This window comes from Linepithema humile, chromosome 1 (genome assembly GCF_040581485.1).
Source record: "Linepithema humile isolate Giens D197 chromosome 1, Lhum_UNIL_v1.0, whole genome shotgun sequence".
NCBI lineage: Eukaryota > Metazoa > Arthropoda > Insecta > Hymenoptera > Formicidae > Linepithema > Linepithema humile.
Window position 1 is genome coordinate 33168919 of NC_090128.1, and position 24675 is coordinate 33193593.

The following is a 24675-nucleotide window of genomic DNA, read 5'->3' on the forward strand; positions in this document are numbered from 1 at the left end:
CACCGTATCTCTTCGAATTCAGGAGACTCTTCCGCGTGTTAAAATGTCGCCTGTTTATCTGTCGTAAATTAATTTTTATTTCTTTGGAATACGATTGATGATAGCCGACGAAATGTTAGACAAACGTAAAAGAAATCGTCGGAGAATGATACGGTGGAAACCCGATACATGTCTCAATCTTCAAATTCTCGCCGTGTGACGTCATCGCGAGCAGATTTTATTGTGTAGTTAGATATTTTTGCATGAACTCATCATCGCGGAACTTTTAAAGCGGTCAGATTGAAGCTGGCATGACTGACCGTTCCGCTTATATAAATTTTTTTGCCGACGCCACCATTCGACACCTGCCTCTTGCCTTGACCTTTCAAGTGCACGTTCATCCGTCTGACCTTTACCACCGCTGATTCATCGGTATCTCTCGCGGCGTAACCTCGCGCGCGCGGGTTTATAATCGTACGTGTTCGTATTTATCATCTCGTTTATCGTATCGCGCACAGCCGGCGATATTAATCGGCGCGAACACGGCCTTTCGACGATCCGAAAAACTCGGGAGCCCCTCTTCCATCTTAATTTACCGATCGTAGTTGCGATGTCGAATATCGTTATTGCGTATCTCGGGAATTGGGCGCGCGGCATTGGTTCGTTGTTTGATAATCTTTAACACATTGTTACGATTAATATTTATTAAATTTGGCTATAACTTCTATTTTAAAATATTATAACTCACATTTGTAGAGTGATAGAAACTCGCTCGCTGCTTTCTCCATATATTGTAACATTCGATTGTTTTATTGCGCAAGTTAATTTTGTGACAAAAAGAATAAGATCGTAATACTTAATATATTTTATTTCAATAATAATAAAAATAAAAATCTTTGGACTTTTATTTAATATAAAAACTAAATTAAAATATAAAATTCAAGAAAAGCTATAAAAAAGCCAGAGACTAGTTGCTCAATAAATGATTAATATAATTTATTGAGCAACTAGAGAGTTCTAGCTCTGGCTTTTTTATAGCTTTTTTTTGAATTTTATATTTTATTTCTTAAACCGATATTTAATCAAAACTATTTTATTTATTAATGTTGTAATTAATAAAAAGGTCAATCATTTCTCAATATTATTTTTACAGAATACCGAGAAATAATTTTCTTTGACTTAATTGCAGTCTTTCAAAAAAAACTTCGAATAAGAAGTTGCAAGATCGCATAAAACAATGTCAACTTTACTACCATCTTAACTAGTCGACCACTGCAACAATATTTATGCTATCACAGATAATTACACAAAATTAACTGGGATTATCGATAATTATACGGACGACCGACGTACTGCGGACGATGAATCGTTGAAAATAGCAAATTTCATGCCATCCCTTTCAATTAACGATCGATTGCGATAGAGAAACAGGCCGAACAAGCGAGAATAAGAGAAAAGAAGACGTAGCTCGAGGAGATTATCGATCGGTTCCTCGACGGTTCGTTGGCTTTGAGATTTCCTGCGCTTGAGAGAAGACGACTCGCCGTGGACAGCTGTTGACGAGTAAATCGGGTTGCGGCGGCAAATGAATTCCGGGCTCTATCTCGATGTTAACGTCGATACAGGGAAAATCGATATATGCGCGGTTCATCAGGGAACATCCGTCGTGCGTTTGTTGCCGACATACATTATAATAAAAATTCCGGTGAAGCAGCTGCACCCGTTATCATTCTTTTATGCCTCTCGCGGAGTCGCGTGTTGGTTCGCTGGCTCGTCCTTTGCTCACCGCGCCATCTTTATCCCATGCTCGTTTTTAAGGCAAATTAAATACAGCGCAACAAATTACGTGCCGGCCGTAGCTCGCCGTAAATCAAACGGCTAATAAAACTTCCTTCGGCCAGAAAAATTCATCGGGGCCGCGCCGCGCGCCGCACCGCTCAGATTATTCTGAGAGCAGCGGTGCTTCTCGAACCTATCGATCTCGGGAATCCGGAGGCGAGGAATCCGTTTCTTTTTACGATCATCTTTATCAAACGTTTATTTTTATAGTGAAACACTGAATTGGTCGATTGCGTTGTATCTTCTGTAACACTTAACGATACCGCATGATCCCGGAACTTAGAAGAAGACCGTACTTCCTATTTACATATTTTATCGAAAACATCAGCCGAAAAAGTACTTTTCGGTTTTTATGGCTTTGCGAGAATGTCTCTTTTAAGGCGACACACGCACATAAAGTCGTGTCTAATCGATTTCACACATCAGCATCGGCGAGTTTACCGATTTCGGCGCAACGTTATGGCTCCGTTCGAAAAAAACACTAATACAAGATGTTCCTTGAGAGAGATCGCGCGGATCGTCGGGAGAAACAGAGAGCGCGAAAAGGAGTGGCAGGAGATGAGAAGTGCGGTAGAGATAGCGCGCGAAGGGAGAGAGGCCAGTGGGGGGATTTTAGTGCCGGCTGGACGTTTCAATTAAATCGTCGAAATCATCATCGAGCACCGGTTTCGTCCACCTCGTTCGCCATCGTCATCGTCGTTCTTCTCCTCTGGCGATTCTCGTTTTGCTGACGAACGTAAATTTCTCCACTCAACGGGACCGTAACTTCTCCGTACGCGCGCGCGGAGGCCATCGGAGTTCTCGTGCGGCACGCCAGAACAAGTCTATGAAATATGAGCACTTTTGATCCAGCATACCGTAATGAGAAAAGGGAATGCCGCGAGTTGCCTTTTTTTATCGTGATTTCTCGGCGCTGCCTGCCGACGATGCCGCGGATGTTTACCTCAGAATCACGATGTTTTTTGATCGGCTAGACGTAACTATTTTATCAGCAAAAATTGAGAAGTATCTTCAATCATGTATAAAATAGCGTAAACGTTGCAGTAAAATATAACGATCGGCGCATATGTTCGCCAGATAGTAACGATATTTATAGTTTGATATTTTGCCGCGACAAACTAATTTTATAGCATTTTTACGAATATTAGAAATTCCAACAATAATAGTAAAAATTGTTTATACATAAGACATTATTTTATTTATTCCCAAGACGGCCGTGTAATGCCGTAGTTTAATTTGATACATGTCCGCTATGTCGTTGATGTAAAATTCCTGAGCGACGCGCGCGCGAATACGCGAATACACGATAACTCGATCGCGCGGTAGCCAGAAGTTGCACGATATTATAAGGACGGGATATTCTACTAGTGCTCGATCCTGCTCTCGATATACCGAAAGAAGCCCTCGTTATCAACCGGTCCCATCTTATCAGACCGGCGCAGCATCGCCGGTAAATCATCCGGGTCCTTGGCGGGGCACCTTTAATTACCGGGCGTGCACGAGAGGAAAAAAATATGAAGACGTAATACGTTATCCGGTCGTGCCTTCCTCTCTCCCGGGTGCCTACCGGTAGATAGAGAGGCCGGTCCAGTTGATGCCGAGAGGCGTTGCTCATAAATAATGAACACGTATTCATGAACGCCACCGGTTACTTCGTCTCTGGAGATGAGCCGCGGCCAGATGGAAGGCCGCTTCAGCCGTTGGCGCGCGGTCGCTATCGGAAAAACTGGGTGTTTCAGAGACGCGAGGGATGCCTTCCGCCCGTTGAATATACGCGCCATGAGTACGGTATTCCGGGATTTAACGCAGTGCGAAACGAGCGTCTAAATACGCGTTTCCCGTCGTTCATCGTCGAAGAAAATGGATTTGGATAACAGGCATGGGCAGCAATCTACCGTGGTATTAAGCTGCTCGGATGAATTGAGGACGACTTGCTACAGTATATGTATACGAGTAAATTATTCAGTGTAATTTATCATACCTTTGAGACGAGAAAAATTCTTTTTTTCTTGCCTTAAGAAAAATTCTATTTTTTACGCACATTGCATTAAAGAAGAAAATGAAGATACATATTTTATTGTTTATCTCAATATTTTGTCGACTTTTGAATCAGTGAAAACTGCATCACGCGTATGGAAATGTGTATTTAACTGTAAAATGTTTATAATAAGTACGCTGATTGCAATTTTCATGCTATTCGCGTCGCATCATTACGACCGGCTAGTCGCGAAATTTTCAACCGGCTGGACGGCTTTGCGAGAGCGCACTAATTAATTCCCGCGAGTAGGCTGATGGATATCAGCAGTGGGACGAGTCGCGTCGATCCAGTCGAACGATTAATATATCCCGTTGCGCGCGGCGCGGCGCGACGCCGCGCGGAGGAGGTCGATGGACCGTTTAATCGCCGATAGTTCTCCGGGAAGGAAAATGGCCGAGGTGGTAATCGCTACCTGCGGAAGCCCGACGATCGACGCCAGATAGGATACCAATATAATGCACCGTCCGATCGGTACGTTTCGACGAGCGTAGGCTTCGTCGTACGCTCGTCGAATAATCTCGCGGAGCGGATATCTAAACGAGGAGCTCGGAGCGTAGCCTGCGGCCGCGGCCGCGCACGTACGGGATGTATATACATACATATAATAACCCGACGTGTAGAAGTGGAGTGTTCTCTCCCGAGTGATATATATCGGATGCGATATATCGTGCTTGATGGTACACCTCGTAGCCGGGGCGCGCTCTACCACTCGCTGCCCCGCCACGCACCTCGCCGCGCGGCTGGAGCGGCGTCTCGCCCTCGCGAAACAATATGATGGTTAACCCTAACAAGCTCTCATCTCGGAGTATAGCGCACTACTCCGCGCACATTAGGTATCCCATTGCGGCGTAGGATTCTGAACATGCTCGGACACCTAAGGCGACGCTTCCAGAATAATCGGGGGGATAATGCCGTGCTGCGTGCTCTCTCCGGTAGTGTTACAGGATTACTGCGGGGTGCCGTGTAATTACTAATTTAAATGGATGAATAAGGTCCAACTTCTGGTTAAAATTAGAGTAGCAAGTTTCTTCAGCTATATCTTGAGAAACTTATGAATCTAATTAAATGTTAAAAACAGGCATAAAAGTTTGTGCAATAATAAATTTGTAAATGTTTTAGAGGATTATGTTAATTGCCGTGAAGCAAGCGAAAACAGTGTGATGATACCTTTAACAAAGTGAAATACCTTTAACAAAGTTTAACACAAAATTAATTAACGTTATTATAATTAATCTAGATATTAGCAAACTTCTGATAAAATTTATAATGAAACTTCAAAGAACTAAACGAGAAAATATATATTTTGTTCTATATTTCTTAACGCAACGTCATTTAACAATTAAACACTAAATTTAATTTTACAAAATGATACAGAAAATTCATCAGCAATTGCTTCATCATTTATTTATGCATAGGTTATGAATTATTTTTTGTTCTTTCAACTCTATGTTTAATGAACATAAAAAAATATATATCGTTAATATATAATTAACGACATGAACGATAAAATCCAAGTATCTACAAGACAGTCGCGCTACCCGGAATGCAACCCGATGATATTGTTTTACGACCGATCCCGCGAAGAACTATGGCGTACAAGCAAACAAGGTGTTCGCGTCTCGTTCCACCTTGACGTAATGTCTATCTAGACGGCTATACGAGCTGCGGCTGGCCACAGGAGCGAAGGAAGACGTAGCATTGATGGCTGGACATTGAGCGACGCGCTCGAAAGAGGCTTTCCGGGACAATCTAATGTCAAGTTTCACCGCGATCTCGGGATATGCATGGAATTCAATGGGTAACTCTTCCGTTCCTTCTCGAGGGAATCCAAATATGGAATCTAAGCACTGAGCATCCCGGTGAACCATAATCGGTAGCCGAAGCACGCGGGAAAGATTGTGCGGCTCTACGTTCTTGATAATAATGTCGGCTAAATATCTCTTCACTGCAAACAAAAAGAAGCAACAGTCTATTTCTTTTCTACCTTGCCTTCAATCACGGTTTCTTATGAGACTGCAGTCTTCCTTCCTGTATCATTGTGTTTTCAATTATTGTCAATTATCCCATTCTTTCTAACAATAGAAATTGCTAACTTCCCCCATCGCAAATTTTCACCTGATTTATCACATTTTTAATTTTATTTAAGAAACAATATGTCACTTTGGTTTATAAATATTATTTTTATCTGATTTTCATATTTATGAATTTATATAATAGAAAATATTCGAAAAACAGAAACATACATGAGTCATATCAAATTTTGCGTATGTTTAAATTTTTTAAATATCTCCCATATCACACATACGGCGTATATACAAAATGATAAATAGAATCTTATCTTGAATTCTGCAGTGAAGTATAAATTGTGCAACGTAAACGCTTCAACTGTAAACGTCTATGCACCGTTCTTATTCTCGATAACTTGTCAGTTGTCACCGGGCTGTGAGTCCCGGGTAAAAATTCTGGAATCTTATTCAACCCCTTCCTTTCTGTCTATATTTATCTCGTTGCCGTCACGAGAAAATTATCTCAAATTTTTTCTTCGACGGAATTGTCGCGCCGACACTGATCGTTGCGACAGGTTACACCGGTAGCGGTCGAAGTCGCAGCTCTCTTCTCTTCAGAACTTCCCCGATGATTCCTACTCCTGCGTTTCTACCACGACCTACTACCACCACCACCGCCGCCGTCGCCGCCGCCGCCGCCGCCGCCGCCGCCGCCGCCGCCGCCGCCGCCGTCGCCGCCGCCAGCATCACCACCTTCGTTCATCCACCACCATCTACTCCGGGCTACCACCTCCTTTGCAGGCAGCGGCGGGCCACCTCACCATGTGACTGATTCCCCTTCTCCGCAGGTTGACGAACGGTGGGCCTGCCTACCTGCCGCCCGTTGCCCCGCTCCCATTACGGCGCGGACTCTCGCGGCAGGTGCACCAACCTAAGTGCCACTCCGCTTACCTGTGTGTCGTGCCTACCAAGGCAGAGCAGTGTGTCCGGTGGTCAGGTTCTTCCCTCTCTCTTTCTCTTTCCTTTTCTCTCTCTTTCTCTCTTTTTCTTCTCTCTCTCTCTCTCTCTCTCTCTCTCTCTCTCTTCCTTTCCCCTGCTGACTATCTCCTCTGCCGTCTTTTTTCCTTCTATCTATATCCCCCTACCTGTGTCTCTGTTTCTCTCTCTCTCTTTCTCTGTCTCTCTCTTTCTTGCTCTTTCCCCCTCTACCGTCTCTGTTTATCCGTCTATCCTCTTCGACATCACCTCACGCAGCAGTGCCGTGTTGTAGTGTCGTGTCATCCCGCGGTACGTCAACGATCCTCCCGGACTGAAGGCAGGGATCGCGATCGGGTCGAGGGTATACTCTGCGATTATCGGAGACCGGTCGATCACCGGGCGATATATACAGGGTGAGGAAAGTGATTCTGCGGTGACCGCAAAGGTGAAACGGAGTGATAGCTCGAATGAAAACACGCGATCCTTCGACATCGGCAAGCGGAGGTTTCGCAGGTGGCAGCGAACAAGTGACTCGTTGATGTATTCGGATATAAGAAGTCTAATGGTGAATTTATTCGACCGACTCCGTAAGATCCGACAGATCTTACGTTGGAATTTATTGTGGTGACAGGGGACAAATGCGACTGAACAAGTTGCCGGATTGGAAATTTTGCGTACCAATGCAATTTTTCGTAACCGCGTGAACGCTCTAATAATCACGTTCCGAGTGATAAGGATAAGAGAGAGAGTCATTCAATGATAAGACTCGAGATTGCGAGATTGTATCCGAAGTGATATTCGCGCGATCCCGCATACATCTGTCGCAACGACGTGCGGCGAGGCGCGCTGAGGAAAGGAACATTCGGTAAAGGTGTCAAACGTCGGCGGCACCTCATTGACATTTCCCTGACATTTAGTGCGCGATTCGAGTTGAGTGTCAAGACACCTTCCCGTGTAACACGCGTGTCTCTATCGCTGCCCACGGCGAAAACCCGGCATTGCTCGCGGCGAGCGCGTTATCGTACGTACGACGGCGGCTGAGAAGCGAGACGACGGGCGAAGAGCGAGTTGATGACGCGCCCTCCGTGCCTTATCAGCAACGCAACCAGAGCGCGGTGACGGCGAAGACTCATCTAAGGACTTATCTGTCTCTCGGAATCCTTTACTTGCACGTGCACACAGCCTCGCGATAACGCGTATCCGACGACCTGCGTTCGCGCAGAGGTTCGTCGAGCCGAGCCGAGTCGAGTGGCATCAAAACAAGATCGTCGACTGAAACTGCTTGAGACGCGCGGAACGCCGTGCAACAGGTGGTTCTCCCTGAAGAATCGTCGAAACGACGACGAGGGTTCGCCTGCGACTCTCGCCAAGCAGAACCGAAGAGTTTTCGCTCAGGTGGAGGTCGACACCAATTGCCAAACTGGACATTCTTACCGCCACGTCGGGAAGAACGGAGTGGAGATGTCCGCGGGTCGCTGAGAGAATGAGGGAACTGGACACCGAGAGCCCTGTCGTCTGGCCGGCCTGGTGTTATACTGGTGAGTCGCAAGTTGACGCACGTAATTCATCTCATTACGGCAGCCTCATCGCGGCTATTCCATCTCTACGTTTGTTAATTCAATATTCGACAAAACATTTTTAAGATCATTGCGAATTTGAAAAAACTGTGATAATACAATCGTTTTCAGTGATTTTCGCGGCTCTGATTTGATATAATAATGTTCGCAGCATTTCTTGTTGAATATTTCCAAAGTATTTCACATTCGAATTCGGAACGCAACGTAAAATTGATTCGCGAGCGCGATGTTTTGAGCAAACATACTGGTTGTTGATCAGCTTATCGATTGCGCGCGAGTAGGTAGTCAGCACGAAATCACAACGTGCTGCAGTGTAACAGGATACAAATCGCCGTAACGACTTGCGGAAAGTTATGAAACACACGCGGCCGAGTAGGCGTCACGCTGCGATTATGGAATTCGTACTCCATTACTCTATCGACAGGTCGAATGACGAGTGAGAAACAAACATAAGCCTAGATAAGACAGTGTGAGGGTATGTCATGAGAGTCGCGTGAATTATATAATACAAAGGCAATTACTGTTCCTGATAATCTAATCACAGCTTTACGACATCGAGATAATTTACCTAATGACTGGAAGAATACATAAATTTATATTTGACGACTGTGATATGTTTATCTTTTATCGTCGTATTTATTTCTATATCTTAGGATTAAACGATTATATTTGTAATTGTGAAAAGGACAAAATGTGGGGAAGAAATTGCAACTTTTAAGCACTACAATGAGTGTGCGTATTTCCGGAAATTGACACTGCTTTTTTAAAATATGGCAATAAAAAATTCCATGACGTACGTACGATGTTTTATCGTCGTGGATTCTTAATTTCTCGGAAATTGCAGACTGCCGTGCGATATCTCTCTAATATGTCAATAAACACATTTTGAATGCTATACATGACATGACTTTCAATGTCGAGTTGTATAAATTTTCAATGCTGTGTGAAGTTCGAGAATATTTTAATTTCTGAAGGATTTGTAGAGAATATTATTCTCATATAAAAATAGAAATTACTTTTACATTATTAGGATATTTTTATATTGAAGAAATATTTTATACTTACGGAATATTATTGCATATATATTTCTCTTTCGTCAGTTTTTGTTATTTTCTTAAAATATTATATTCATCGGTGCTACTTCTCGAGAATTGAAACTTACAAATTTCAAGAGCTCTGCCTTTACTTGTAATTAGCAAATCTTATTTTTCATGCGCACATTGCCTTGTCAATTTTATTAATTTTATTCTCCACTATGTACAATACTTTAGGACAATTTCAAAGTTTTTGACATCGCATAGTATCTGTCTCGCTAGTTTGGTCTCTAATGGATTCTTCGCATGTTTAATATAATGAGGATGAACACACGCGACGAGAGAGGTCATAGGTTCTCGGGAGTGGTTTTTTATCGTTCCTTATCAGGCCAGACTGCTTAATTCACGGGCTACGGTTACCTACCTTCCTGCCGAATCGCTCGACAGTTTGCGGCGTCGTTTTGCCACGCGGAGAATTCGTCCGGTTCCGTTAACAGGGAGACGAGCACCGTAGAGACGAGAACGAATCGCGGAGGGTGTAATTATGGTGCTCGATCTTGACAATTAGGAACCCTTGGTAGCTGTCGGTAGCGGAATAGGGGTCCACTTAGCTCCCGCAACTTCCAGCAGCTTTATCTCGCCCAATCGCGCCGCGTTACTCGTCGGTGTCTTCTAATTAAGTAGGAAACCGCGAATTTTTTTCCCGTTCGGGACTCGAGAGCGATCGAGAATGTCGCCGCTAATCGTCGAGCGATGAATTTTCAAACAGGCGGGAGGGGAAAGCCGTATATATCGATGTATTCTTAATATCTCAATTTATTGCTTAATGCGATGAACGTTGAGAAATCGATACACGATTCGGTACTTACCGCTTCGAGTAATCCGACAAAAAATATTGAACGTAATTAACTCCGTAGCCGGGTTCGTTCGTGAAAACACGCTATCCGTCTCGAATCATTCGGTTAAAACGCTATTTTGCCAGTCAGGATATTAATAAACTTTTTTGGTACGCTGCGCTTTATATATCTCGGCCGCAGCGCAGCATTGCGCGCGCGGTTGTGTGCGCCCGTTCGTTAGCCGGTGTTGTGCCGAGTTCTCGGGTTCGGAGTAGCGTAGCAAAGCCGGCGTGATTTGGTGACAGAACCGATCCCGCGGAACGGATTCGCTACGGTACAAGTCGCGGTAATGGCGAAAGACGCTTTGCGGACGTGCAACGAACGTGCGCCACTCCGCTCGCGACCGCTAATGCGATTACCGCTCTTTCGCCAGAGTCACAAGGAAACGGACATTGTTTCGCGTTGGCGAAACGAATCATCTAGGGTCGCCGCAAGAATCCATTTTCCGAATCTACGATTAGCGCAAGAGCTACAATTATCATTCCGGATAAAATGTTATGCATTACCGCCGACTTTGTTCCTTACTTTATTTATTTCAATTAACATCTGTACAATGTAAGTGGAAAATGTTTGACTATTCTCTCGCGATATTAAATAATAATGAATAATTTATTTATTTATTAATCACTAATTGCGCGCATAGATTCTTAATCCGTTTATCAATTTTACGTGAGTATATTTTTTCTGTCACAATTACTGATTTTTGTTTTTTGTTCCTTTGAGAAACTATATTCATCTCTATAACATTTTATCGTAAAAATTGCGAAATATAAGAGATATACTGTCAGTCTAATTAGCCATTGATAAAGTGATAATCGTTTAATCGAGCCTCTACTCATATATGAGCGGCAACGTTACAATGATCATATAATCATCTTCCTTTTCTTAACTCATTACTGTTGAATTTTCTCAGCAGTTCTTCAAGACTTTTCGCTTCTTCGTTGAAACCGCGACGCGTAGAAGCCGCAAGGAGAAAGTTATAAATTATGACAATTATCGATGCTAACGGTTCTCGCGACTTCTCAACGATATTATCATCGTTAAGTTAAGTAATCGTATTCTTGTTATCGTGTCACTTAAATTTCGATTAACCTAAACTAGCGATTACCACATTATTATCTTCTAACGAGTGTAATTAACTCTTTCTGCCCTCGGGATGCGATATATTTCTCACCTGACCATCTCACTCGATAAGCTATTTCATCCGAAGAAACCGCTGGAAAGCGTGATCAGTCGCGGAGAAACGCAATATTCCCTGGAATTTGGAATGTCTGGTGTGCCACGCCGTGTCGTCGAGGTGGCCTTGTCACCTTCGTGACTTATCGTCGGCTAGGTCTTCCCGACCGGGTTTCCAGGAATCTCCGGTTACCTCGTCAAAAGCGCTATGTAGGGTCTCCCGGTGCGTCGAAGGACGGATCGAAGAGAGATCACGTGCTTGTGCAGCTTCTAACCGCGACCTTCGTCCTTTGTCAAGAGGCTCCGGTAGTCCCTTCGACACGCAGTCGCGGTCGTCGGCGCCGCCGTCGTACGGATTGCCCGTCGCTGGAGTTAAATATTGGCAGTCGTTCAAAATACAAACGCAATTGCGCTCGCGCCCAGTGTAACTGGTGTTCCGCGCCCGCTACCGCCGTCGGTCACTGACTTATTTATGGGCCACAAAGCATCGGTTCTCTGTTTCCGACTATCATCCCCGCGATCCTCTCTTCTCCGTCGACCTGTCATCGGGACCCGCTCCCGTGCGCGGAAACCGGCTCGTTTCGTTTTCATTGTTTCCGACAACTAATAATGCCCGCCACTCCGATGAGGACAAGTTGCTCGGTTCCTGATGCTTTAAACATATCGCACGTTTAATTTAGTGCGAGTGGTCGGAATGCTTAAGAACTTGGAGAGTGTGACAATTGTAATTACAAGTAATTATACAAATTAGATTACGTACAATCGGAAGATACATTTATCTTTTAGCCCCATGCGATCTATTCATTTTTTTTTCTAGAAGTTTTATATCTTAACACAAACCGGCGTGTTTCCAAGATTGCGGCGAGAAAGCCAACCGGCGGAAAGATCGGAGAGAAAATAGCGGCAAAGTTCGTTAAGAGCGTCCCCCGCTGTTCGAGAGACTAACAGACGCGCCATTATGACGGAAGCGGCAGCCCGCCTCAAAATTGCACCGCGAGGGTTTCTAATCGCGTTTCCCCGAGACAAAGGGCTGTGCAAGAGGGATATACCTAGGGAGGGACGAGGAAGTGGTGTAAGGGAGAGAGATGAGGGCGCGCGCGCGCGCGCGGGGAAGAAGGTGAAACAAAGAGAAAGGCAGAGAAAGGGCGTCGAAGGGGGGCCGAAGGGGAAACGTGAAAAAGTGGCAGAGACCGCGTCGAGCTCTCGCTCGAGGTGGGAACAAAAGCCACCTCTTCTTCTTTGCTCGTCTTCTTCTTGCTTTTCTTACACGAGCCCTGCTTCGTCCGCGAGAACAGAGAGCCAGAGAAAGAGGCGTTCGGTCTCGCGTTCTCTACGTGGCGGGATCGCTCCGGGATCTCCGCACCATTGTGACTTCTTGCACGTATGAAAAACCACAAACCGCTGACGTTATTTCGCGGCCGCGAACACGGAGGAAGGGTTTCTCTTCTCTCCCTTCTCGGCCGCGGAGCAGCCCGCATCACCGTAAGCAGGTAATACACGGGAACCAAGCTCTCTCTCTCTCTCTCTCTCTCTCTCTCTCTCTCTCTCTCTCTCTCTCTCCTTACTTTCTTGTTGGTTACCCTTGCCCCCCCCCCCCCCTCTCCCTCACTGGAGCTCCGTCTTTTGGCTTGATTTCTTTTTTCGACCGGCACACCGCAGAATCGCGCGTCGGAATGATGCTCTCGTTTGATCGACCATCGTCGGTCGAATTGGCCGCAACGGTGAGATCATTATGGGCGCCGCTTATCGATGGGTGCGTACGAGGTATCGATTTGATAAACAGCGAACGGCAATCGCCGCGAAACCGAAGGCGAAGAAGTGGGATGGGGTGCTTAAAGTTAGACGCAGGAATGATTATCAACAATTGTATTATTACATTTTCAGTTTAAGACTCCTACTTTAGATTTCTAACTTCTCTTACCAATTTTTTCATCATCTAATGTACTATTTAAATAAATCTGTAGTTTTTGAGCAGTCTTAATGTGCGAAAATGCATTCGACCATGTTCAATTGAAAGTTTCAGGCATTTATGTGTTTAATAAATAACAATATTGCAGCAGATGTCCATTCAAGAACGATGCTTTATTGATAGTTGTCGATAAAATATTGACTTTTGATGGCCGTCTGCTTCCACTGAAAGTTGATTAACGAAAACCGATAAAAACGAAACAGAATTTCATTGAAAATAAACTTACAGTGCATATCGACAGAATTCAGATCCATCATTGCTTCATTTCCGATCGGTCGACCTCCGAATCGCGCTCTCGAAAGCAAATGGACGATGCTATCCGCGCCTCTTTTCTTCCCCTCTTCCGCCGCAGTGACACGCGCGCGCCAACGAATCTTCAGGCACTCTGTCGTTCCAACAGGTGACAGGAGAAGTCCTTAATCGCGTCATGACGTTTTCATATCGGGAATCGCGCGAGTCACGTCGCTTAATTGCCCGTGCGAATTATTGAATGCCGGAGCGCCGGCCGGCCGGCCGGCTGATTGCGCGCACGGCACGCGTTTATCTTTCGGGAAACACTTCGGCGCACTCGTGAATCGGAGAGACGAGAGAGAAGGAGAGCGTAGTCTACCTGACATTATTATTAACGCGCCAGGACGAGTGAGGGACGAGTGGCGAGTTTACTGTCGATAACGAGCCATCGAGGAGAAGACGAGTCCTCCATTCAGAACGGTCGGATGCCTCGAAAAATCTCAGCCGACAAATGACAGATGGTCACGGCGCTCTCCACGATGGAGAGGAATGGAATCTATCGCGGGGTGAAAGGCGGGGGGGGGGGCAACCGACGGATGAGAGGAGCCCGGAGTACAATAAACAATTCACGGGCATTATTCGCCTGACTGTAAAAATATATATAGGTCGATGTTACGAACGTCAGGACGATGACGAGTGAGGAAGTCTAGCCCTTCCTCTATTAAATATCACGTTTGTTTATTTTATCAACACGTTGTTTATTTGCGCACGGCTCCTCGATACATATGGCAGTTATAATAATGTTGCATTATGCATGAAAGTTAGCATTTTCACTATGCGATGTATATTCTTCGAGATTCTTTAAAAGTCAATCTCTCTAGGCTCTCCTTCCACGATTAGATGTTTATAATACAATGCCGTACGAATCGAAAATTTAAAAATTCGCTAACCAATTGTGTCTTATGATAACGATGATAGATGGCTTCTTTCCTACGTGCATAAGAATTTTACGATAAGCGAGTTAAAAATAGCAAACGTTGTTTTTGGCGGAACTCGCGAGATAAATGGCGCGGAATAATTATCGAGATAACGGTGATTAGCAACAGGAATGCGTGCCCGTGAATGAAGATTAACGGCAACGTTGCTGCCAAGTCTCGACAGATCAAGCGAAGATAGCCTCGATAATCCTACCGCTCGCCCACGTAATACCATTTGCTCAGGTGATCTGTGAAAACAGTTTACAGGTGTTTGCCGGAACGGTGTTCGAAAAAGAGGTACGTGCGAAGTAATAGTCCATGCTCGATCGTCTACCGCAGTTGCGAGGTTCCGATTACCATTAAGATAGAGAGAACTACTGCGCGAACTTCTGCTTGCCCCGATAAAGCATTCGTGCGAGAATTCTCTTAAATTCCCTAATCTAGTTTAACAGAAACGCGATATTATTTTCTGATACACGCTTAAAAAATTCAGACGTAGTGATGAATATTCCAACGAAAAGTTTTAACAATATACTTTATTATTTCACAAAATATATAAAATAAAAATAGTTTCTAAAGGATGTTTTGAGTTATCGTTAAACGTCAACGTCAAAAAAATATAATAAATTATCTGTTAATTATAGATTTCTCACTGAAAACAGTTATTGAGAAAAAAAAATACGCAACAGTGAACATATTTAATTTGTGAGCTCGTATAAAATTCTAAAAGAGAACAAAATAAAATTTGCGAAACGCAGAGTCCTCGGATAGCTTCCGTTGAATTGATGCCGATATAACGAGTAAATTATACTTCGTGGACTTATGAAAATGCAAATGATGGGGGGATTTCTCGCGCGGATAAACATTCTTTACGACGACACCCAATCACAGTAGCAAATCTCACTCTCAGATCGTTATCGATCAAAAGGCGGATCGAATAAAAACAAGTTTGGCGAAGTTCTTTTAATTCCATTCTCGCAGTGATTTCGATTGCATCTTTCTATATTTCAGATTGACCTTTCGTTTATATAAATGTAGCGTAATAATACTTGCGGATTACGATCGAGTTACAAAAATAGAAAGAAAAATTTTAAAAACGCTAATAATAATTTATTAATCAAGATTTTAAGAAATATTAAAATTAATTCAGTTTTACCTAACTTCCAGTATATTAATAAATGCAGATTCATACGATTTTTGACGACAGGGTTTGATCTGCTTAAACGAAATCATGTGGAAAATACGGCTGATGTGAGCCAAAGGTCTCGCTCTCTCGTGTATGCTTGCGTCGAGCCGTGCGATCGATGGTTCCGCAGCTTTGAGCATACTTAGACGTCGTGTTGGCACGTCTGCCTACCAAGTACGAAGCCTCTGGCATGGTTATCGTTGGTGGCGTGTCGGTATGACGACCCAGACGAGACGTCGATGGAATATAAAGAGTATCGTCCTTCTTTGCGAGTGCAACCAGATAATCCGTCGCAGATTGTGATTCGCTACGCATCGTATCGTGTGTTTTTAAGTTCATTCACGTCAAGTTTAATCGGAATACGTGTGTTCGGCTATGGGCATCAACTTTGTGAATTAATAATTTCAGATGCTATTGAATTGAATTAATATCGAAAAAAGTATTACAAATACACTGTAAAAAAATTCGATAAATTTGCACAATCAAGATGATAAAAATTATTTGATAAGTAACAGAAATATACTAAGTAAATAGTATAAAATTTATGAAATTATGTAAATTTACATTATATATTTAGTAAATTTCTATTATTTTTTAGATATTAATTCAATAATTATATATTATTATCACACTTTTTGCTTTTTATAAATTAATTTTATCATTACTGAATAATTTACTTTTGTATATAAATTTAAAAGTATTCAATACATAATAATTAAAGAAATCAACTTATTTAATTAATTCACAGATTTGACTTCTTCAATTTGGAGAATTTGGATCTTGGCAATAATCATAAGTCCACGAAATTGATAACCGATCGCCGACTCGCAAACCATTCTCTTCTTCTCATCTCTTAAAATATCCCGCATAATTAGTCATATGCCATTAACTTACATCTGATTAGATGATCCACGTTGATCGAAGAAGTCGTTCAGGCCGACTCGGCCGAGATGCGATCGAATAAATGCAAAAGAGTTTTAAGCAATGCAAAGGCAGAAGGAAGAGAGCAGATAACAGAAATACAAAAGATGAAAGGGAGAAAGGGAAGAAAGGAGAGCACTTAAGACCCATCCCTACCCGAAGACGTCATATGATTCGTATTAATGCGTTCGCGCGAAATCTCCGATGAGAAAGCGGAAAAGGGCAGAAAAAGCCCGCGCGGCGCCTCTCGCTCTCCGGCTGTCTCTTAACTTAGATGCCGCCCCGCGCAAATATTCCACCCCACATCCGCTCCCCTTGCCGCTCCGTCCGTCGTCCGGTGCCCTCACGTCGTTATTGCGCGGTCGACTATAGAAACGCCGTAAACACGTCGCGGCCGCCGGAGACGGGATAAAACGTCGGTTTTATGCGAAGGCGTTACCGGACGAGGGAGATTCTCCTGCGTGATAGAGACATGTTTTCAGGTATTACCCGGCCCGTGGACAGGTACGGGCTCTTAGAGCGGCGTTACGAGCACCTTGGAACGCAAGCTCGCTCTTAATCGGGCGACACCGGGCCCTGTCCAGAGCTTCTCGCCGGAGGACGGCGTGTTCTCACTCCGACGGACTATTTTCGTATCCGCGTGGTGAAAGCGGCTCGCGCGCTAGTGTAACGAAAATGAAGTCGTCGATAACGGCGCGCTGATACATAGTATTGATGGAAAACGCAGCTGCTGATCACGCATTTTTAAATAAAAAATACAAAAATAAAAAGAAGATCAATCTTGAAATATACTTGCGTTATCTAGATTTTTTTGGAAACGATGGAAAGGAGAACAAAATTTATGACTTGAAGAATTTTGAAATGTTTGTTAACATCGTTGCTTATCAGATATCACCGTTTATCTTTTATTTACGACCGTATTGTACAATTTATGTTTTAAAAAAGAATCACTTAATTATAATCAACTATCTAACTATCTAACTATCTAACAAGTCCGGCTCGGCTGCAATCGTCGTCAGTTCCGTTCGTCGCTTCTTCATATTTTTGCCTATCTTCATCATCTCGCTGTTCCACCATCGCGATGTAATGTCGAACAGTTTCCCGCGTGCACTCCCGATAAATAAACTCGAGCCGACGACGACTCGCTTTCGAAAGTTTTTCTGAAACCGGTCCTGGACGAGTCCTCTCCGGAGGATTCTGCCGTCCCTTTTAGCGACGTAATTGTTTTCGGGGGGAGGAGAAACAAACGCGCGCGCGCCGCCTCTCTTCTATGGCACCCGCGCCGGAACGATAGCTTTTGTTTCCGAGGCACTGAAGTGCCGGGTCCCCTCTGTTCCCGGCCCCGGAAGTCGGCGAAGTCACGTCGTTAATAAAGGCACGGTGAGTGCACGAGGGGCGCCACTACGGTTTCTCTTTAGCCAAAGATACGTGACGTTTATGGCGAAGGACGGTATCGTAAAGGCATAACCTGTTCGGGTCCCTAATATCTCTCTCTACCTTTTTCTCGGCTCGAAGCTCGGTACGATTCGGTGGGCGTAAACGTAACGCTCTCCTCGACCTCTCTTGTTTACCGCTTCTTCTTCTGCCTCTTTTTCTTCTTGCTCCTCTTCGTCATCAACTGGGGGATCGGAGATCGCGCTGTTTGCGCGCAGTAAGCGTTCGGGAATCCTCATAAAAAACACTGACTTTTTTGCCAAAATTAATTACATTCTCGATAGTTCATTTTCTGCTGTGTTGCCAGCGTAATATATTTATCAAAATATCGATTTTACTTTATAATTTAAAACCATTAAGTTTTATATTTATTCTTCCGAATAAATCGAATTAAAAAAGGAACGCATCATTAAATTTTAAATTTATGAATCCACGTTAAATATTTTACTGCAATTATTTTAGCTTGAATTTCATTTCTCGATTAGATCAAAATTAAATGACGTAGAAAATTTCGCGAATTCTCTCGAGTGCAAACAATTTTCGGGCCTTGATAGCTTCATTAAATCCGCATCAATTTTTCAGTTTTCGTTTTCTTCTACCGTATCACGCACGGTAACGCTTGCCTAGGTACATTTACTCGCGCACGGCCGACCGCAGCGGAGAATTTCCTCGTCCCACCGCGATCGGCCGTAATAATCCGTGCGGTTTCCATTGGCGTGAAATACGCGACGTTTACACGCTCGTTCCGTCCCTCGTCGCGAATACGCGAGCGAGCGAGCGTACCCGCTGAGCGTTATTCCGCCAGCGAACGGGGCCCTGACCCTTAAGCACTCGCGGAAATAGAGCGAGCGGACGGAGATGTTGGAGTTCACACAAGTATCATCTGAAACTTTGGTCGTCGTGTTCGCTACGTCGGCCGTTTTGCTCCAAAGAATTGCGGAACATAAATTTGCTTTCTTATGTTTTTACATTTTCATACAAGGTTTTTTTAATCTTTAGTGTATATGTAGACATCAAGATACATATTGACTGAGAAAGAAATCCAACAATTTATTTTGCACGTCACGAATGCAGCGCGGTTTTACGTATAAGCTCCTTGATTTTATTTCTTTCGATCATAGTCGAAGATCAGGTCAAAGTTCTCTCCGAAGAAATTTCGATTGTTTTTTTTTTTTTTTTTACCGTGGATTCAGGTATCTGCTCGCAGGCCCGCTGGCCATCTCCCGCCGTTGTCCACCATCGATTCGAGTGGACACGGACCAGAGGTCAGTCGTTTGTAAAGTCGATGCGTAACCCGACCTGACTACAGGCACGTCCCGCAGGTCGTAGCCTGCTGTTTTTATCTGGCCATATTTCAGGATGATTCCACGCTTAATGTTCCGCGTCAGCCCGCCTCGCCTCTTACGAGGCGATACCGCGGCCACGGTGACAACTTAACCCGGCGGTTGTCCACGTACGGTGCCATGGCTGCGGCTTTACGACCGTGTCGAACCGTCGTCCGCGCGGGGATGCCCACTTCGTGGCATGTCACGTGTGCATAAGGCCAGAAAATCTTTTTAACCCTTTGCAATAATATTGTAACTCTATTACAACTCTCGCCATCACAGTAAAATGAATAACAGAAAGTGTGCTACTTTAAAAATAAGATTAAAAAACGATAAAGAAAGAGAAAGATTATTATGTATAATCAGAGAACCGGCGAAAAGGGCTTAATGAAATGATAAGTATATCTTAACCTACAAGATATTTTAATATTTCACTGCATTTTTATCAAAAAATCGACTTGCTTAACTCAACTAGCACAATTGTTTTATAGATATCAATAAAAAGTTCTCTTTGTTGCTGAATTCATACTTAATCCCTGTGTCGATAATTCCGCTGGAAACTCAAATCATAATTTAGCGTGAAGCAAAAGTGATAGCTTTCTGCGGGAACGTACGTGAATCGTGAAGGACAGATTCTTTGGGCGTGTATGGAGAGCCTAAACGCACACTCGTGCTTATCGCCCGCGTTTACGATTCTGAAATACTGTTAAGTGCGTGCACCACGATCGTCCGTACCGGTTAACTCGTCGGAATTAGCAGACCATGTCTGCGCACGAGATCGAAATATTTCTGCCAAGAGGATTATTAGCTGCGCAACAGCCGAACGTATGTTTTTAACGAACCTCGCGACAATTTAACAGCACGGCCATCGAATCATTTTATTGGCGGCGTTATAAAATACGAACTGTGGCACATATCTAGTATTTCGAGATCTCTCATTTATTTACTCATTCATCGAATCGATTTCTCGAATAATTTAATTTTATATAGTAAAGTTCGACAAATTAAAATTTTAATTTACATCTCTATCCATTTACGATACCAATTTTCTTCGCTTTTACTGGCACGGCGGTGATTTCGTGAGAAATAACTCGCATAGTAATCTTCGAATTTATATGCGCGACGCTTGACAGATTTTCTCAAACAGGCTGTGTTATATACTGTTCGGGACAAGTCACGGTGCAACGAGAGAGATACCGGCTTTTGTAATGATCCGGACTAAATCATCGGCGCGGCGCGGTAATGGATTTCTGAGCAAGTGGCAGCCGATTATTACCGATCAGATTGATGTGCCGTGGTGTATCACGTCATTATCTAAATTATATTACATCTCGAATCGGTTGATTTTTCACCTTGGCTCGGCGTATGAATTATGGCGTATCGGATTAGTCGATACCTCGCATCGCGTTTTTGCGCTATGTCGCGAATGCCGTCGGGTCGCTACGTGAATCTATTGCCCTTTTCCACGACGATTTAGCCGACCGGCGGAACGAGACTTTATTGCGGACACATTGAGAATAATTCTCTTTCAGAACGCGAATGCGCGCCGATGCATTTTCCGATGTTAAGTGGATTCCTCGATCTGTCCGGCGACCTTTGATCCGTGCTCGGCGACGCGTGAACGAAAAAAAATGCTATTCGTGACGTTACCTTAGCGGGTAACCTCTGGTTGCACGTTTGCCATCTCGAATACCGGTCTGGCGATAAAAAGACTTCATTATGTCGGGCGAGCGGATTAATACGAGCCGTCAGCGTTGGCGTGCCGGTTTGCCGAGCATCGAAAGAACGGCAATCGGACTAATTAAATGGCACTGTGTAAAGAGTGTAAAAGTCTCTTTACGTGCATTATCGATGTTTCGCATCGCGCTAATCTCGCGGCGAACGATACTATCGAGCGCGCGGAAAAGACGGATTGATCGCTATAAACGCGGAGTTAATATTGACGCGGCAATATGCTAATAGGTCACGGTATCACGACATTTTATTGTTAACGTTTAATGAGATCACTGATATCGATTATAAAGGTTACAGGGTGGCAGATAGCGGCGGTCTAAAATAACGTCGTGACCTTTACGATCGCGTATATGATACCGACACGTAATGGCCCCAGTATAGTACCGCTGATGATTACGATACCCTTTTTTTTTTTTTTTTTTTTTTTTTTTTTTTTTTTTTTTTTTTTTTTTTTTTTTTTTTAACGTTCTAAACCCGTTCCGTGTAAACGGAATTATCTATGCACCGCGATCGGCACGCTCGTCTTACGCAATGCCCGTTCCGCCATGTGGATTTCATTGTTTCCCGAGTTTCCGCGCAATAATCAATCGCATTACCTTCGCGTTTTCACAATCGTCGCATCGCCGCGCATAAACAGATACTTTGATAAATAAGCGCTTTTTTTTATAAACAAGTATATAACGTTGTGCAAGAGATGCCTTTTAAAAGAAAAATAAAATACTTATTTTTTTCTATTTATTTATGAATGAAATATTTAAATGTATTTAATACATTTTTAATACAATTTCGTTGCTAATCTAGTTATTATCAATGGTGACATATTGATCGAATTTGCTGTCAATCTGCCAACATTGTCAACATTTGACTATACGTTTGATATATGACTGAAATAAGTTTTTTACATCTTGACTTCTTTCGAAAGTTAAACTTGTATTATATCTGTTTGAGTCTAAATCAATTTAAGTCACGCTTCTCTCTCTCTCTCTCTCTCTCTCTCTCTCGTACATCCGTACTCGAATACGCGACGCGTATCACCGCATTCCGCCAGCCGGAGACCATCGTCATCGTCAATATATCGCGGAGCGAGCGGTTCCATAACAGTCCACGCAAATGGATCTGGTCTGAATTGCATTTAACGCGTTCGCGCACGCTGTACGCGTGTTCGAGCGCACGGGATCGCGCGCGTAACTATATGTATATATACGGAGTAGACAGGGTGTATAGGTAAAGAGCGAGTCTACTGCCTACGGTGACTGCCCGTCGAGCCGGTGAACCCCGTGAGCTCCGAACGAAGCTCCGAGAGGTTGAGCCAAGGTGACGGCCCCGGGGCGTCGGGTCACCCAGATTTCAATCTAGATACAGCATTCCACGGTTAATTAGTACTGGCTGACTGGCCGTGAGCTCCGTCATTGGGCCGAACTCCTGCTACGCGCGTCGGGCTATCCGCTGCGCCCATCGTGAATCACTCGCGAGCGCGCCGCGTATACAAGCGCGGCGTGCCGCTGGATGACGAGGCGTGTGTACGTGCATACGCGTTCGTTACACGTGATGCTCGTCGTGTCTGTACACAGTAAAAATTTGTGCGTCCATATGTTAAAATTTTCTTGTGTTACCATGTTTTGATTACTATTTCAATGTAAAATTAACATACCACTGATATGTTATTATTTTTATAACACTTTCATGTGTTACATTTATGTCAACTTTATAAATTAACACTTTGTGTATGTCTCTTAGAAATGGAATATTATTTTGAGTACTTTTAACACAATCATTTTAAATAATCAACATGTCTCAAAGTTAATTTAACATTCTAAAAGACGTTGAAGTAAATCTTCAAATAATCATGTTAAATTAACTTTGACACATGTTAATTATTTAAAATGATTGTGTTAAAAGTACTCACAAAAATATTCCATTTTTGAAACATACACAAAGTGTTAATTTATAAAGTTGACATAAATGTAACACATAAAAATGTTATAAAAATGATTATTTGATATATTTGAAAGTAAACAGATTTACTAAAATCAAATGTTTCTATCAAAAATAGCTTAAGTTAAAATAACTACTGTCTTGTGTTAATATAACATAAAAACTAAATGTTATTTTTTTTCTTTTTAAGTATTCGTATGTTAATATAACTCAAAATAAAATGTATTAATTTACACTAAAAAAAGTTATATGAAATATATTAACATAAAAAGCTGTAATATTAACAGGTGAAATATTTAATACAACATTTTATTTATTCGATACATTGGTCTACGAAAGATGGCAGTTGTGTATATCGTTAGTCTGCCCGTATCGTCTCTAACGACTCGTCAGTTCTGTTTTGTTTTGTTCCGTGTGAGGTCAAGCAGGATAACATACGACGCTACATTCTTCCTCGTGGGCAACGTTATTAGTTGTGAATCTATTTATATTAGACTTTGTTTCTGGCCATATCTCGCTCGTTGTGGGAAGGTATTAATTAAAAGAAGAAGAAACGCTACATTCTCGGCAGCATTTTATCTCGTGATTTTAGTAGGCAACTTACTTGCAATTACTCGTGAAACGAATAAAGTGAAACAAATAAAATTGAGGTGTCATTGAAGTTAGTATTGTGGATTGAAATATATTGTGTGTACGATTTTCTCATTTTTCGACTATTAAGCAATTTATAGTTTATATTTTTATTAAAATATCTTTTTATTTAAAAATTGTATGCAAAATTTCATATCATTTTTCATCTCTGATGATAGTTCAGTATATGAATATTCAAAAGCCTTTAATTCTTATTTATTAATTATTAGAATGGCGGATAACGATCTCAGTTCATTCCCTGAGCCTTTGCTACAAAGCACTTATTATAATCCATCAAATGGAATGAGTTTTATTTTTGAATATAAAAATCAAAGGCATTGGGTAAAAGTTCTTTATCCATATACTTATGAAATGTTTGAGGCAAAAGGTATTATACAATTTAAATAATATAACACGTTTCATATTATTTGGATTGATAACATTTTTCCTTTTGCTTACAATTTTTATTTCTTATATTTTTTTAGCAAAAGAAATATTTTCGAATTTAAAGAATAATGAATTTAAATTCTACGATGAAAAGAAAGCTTTACTAACAGGTGAATTTTTAATTGAACACATTCAGTTTTCCGGAAGAGGTGCTATTATTATAATTGAAGTAGATGAACCAGTTGTACAAGGTAAGTTCTTTATTTTTATGTTAAATATAAGTTATGCATATGTATAAATCTTATTATTCATATATACGGCTATTTTTTTATAGATTTAGATTATTCAACAACCCCAATACCAAGTTCTTCCTCTAATTTAACTATCGATACTTCTGAAGAAGATGAAGCGCCAGGACCTGTT

The 24675-nt window shown here is 42.7% G+C and overlaps 1 protein-coding gene and 1 long non-coding RNA gene across 4 annotated transcripts in view; both read left to right on the forward strand.

Moving 5' to 3' along the window:
- Positions 1–24675, forward strand: part of LOC105670711 (uncharacterized) — a 181318-nt gene that overhangs the window by 61565 nt on the left and 95078 nt on the right. The window contains exon 1 of one of the 3 annotated variants that reach the window (XM_067347571.1): positions 6229–8378. The exons of the other annotated variants lie outside the window; for them this stretch is intronic. Coding sequence (XP_067203672.1) covers positions 8324–8378 — 55 coding nt within the window. The 5' untranslated portion in view covers positions 6229–8323. Of the gene's footprint in view, positions 1–6228; positions 8379–24675 lie in introns of those variants that run through there. 3 annotated transcript variants of the gene reach the window in all.
- Positions 11066–24470, forward strand: LOC136997151 (uncharacterized). The gene is made up of 3 exons (XR_010887964.1): positions 11066–23896; positions 24096–24253; positions 24351–24470. It is a non-coding gene; the product is annotated as an uncharacterized lncRNA (long non-coding RNA).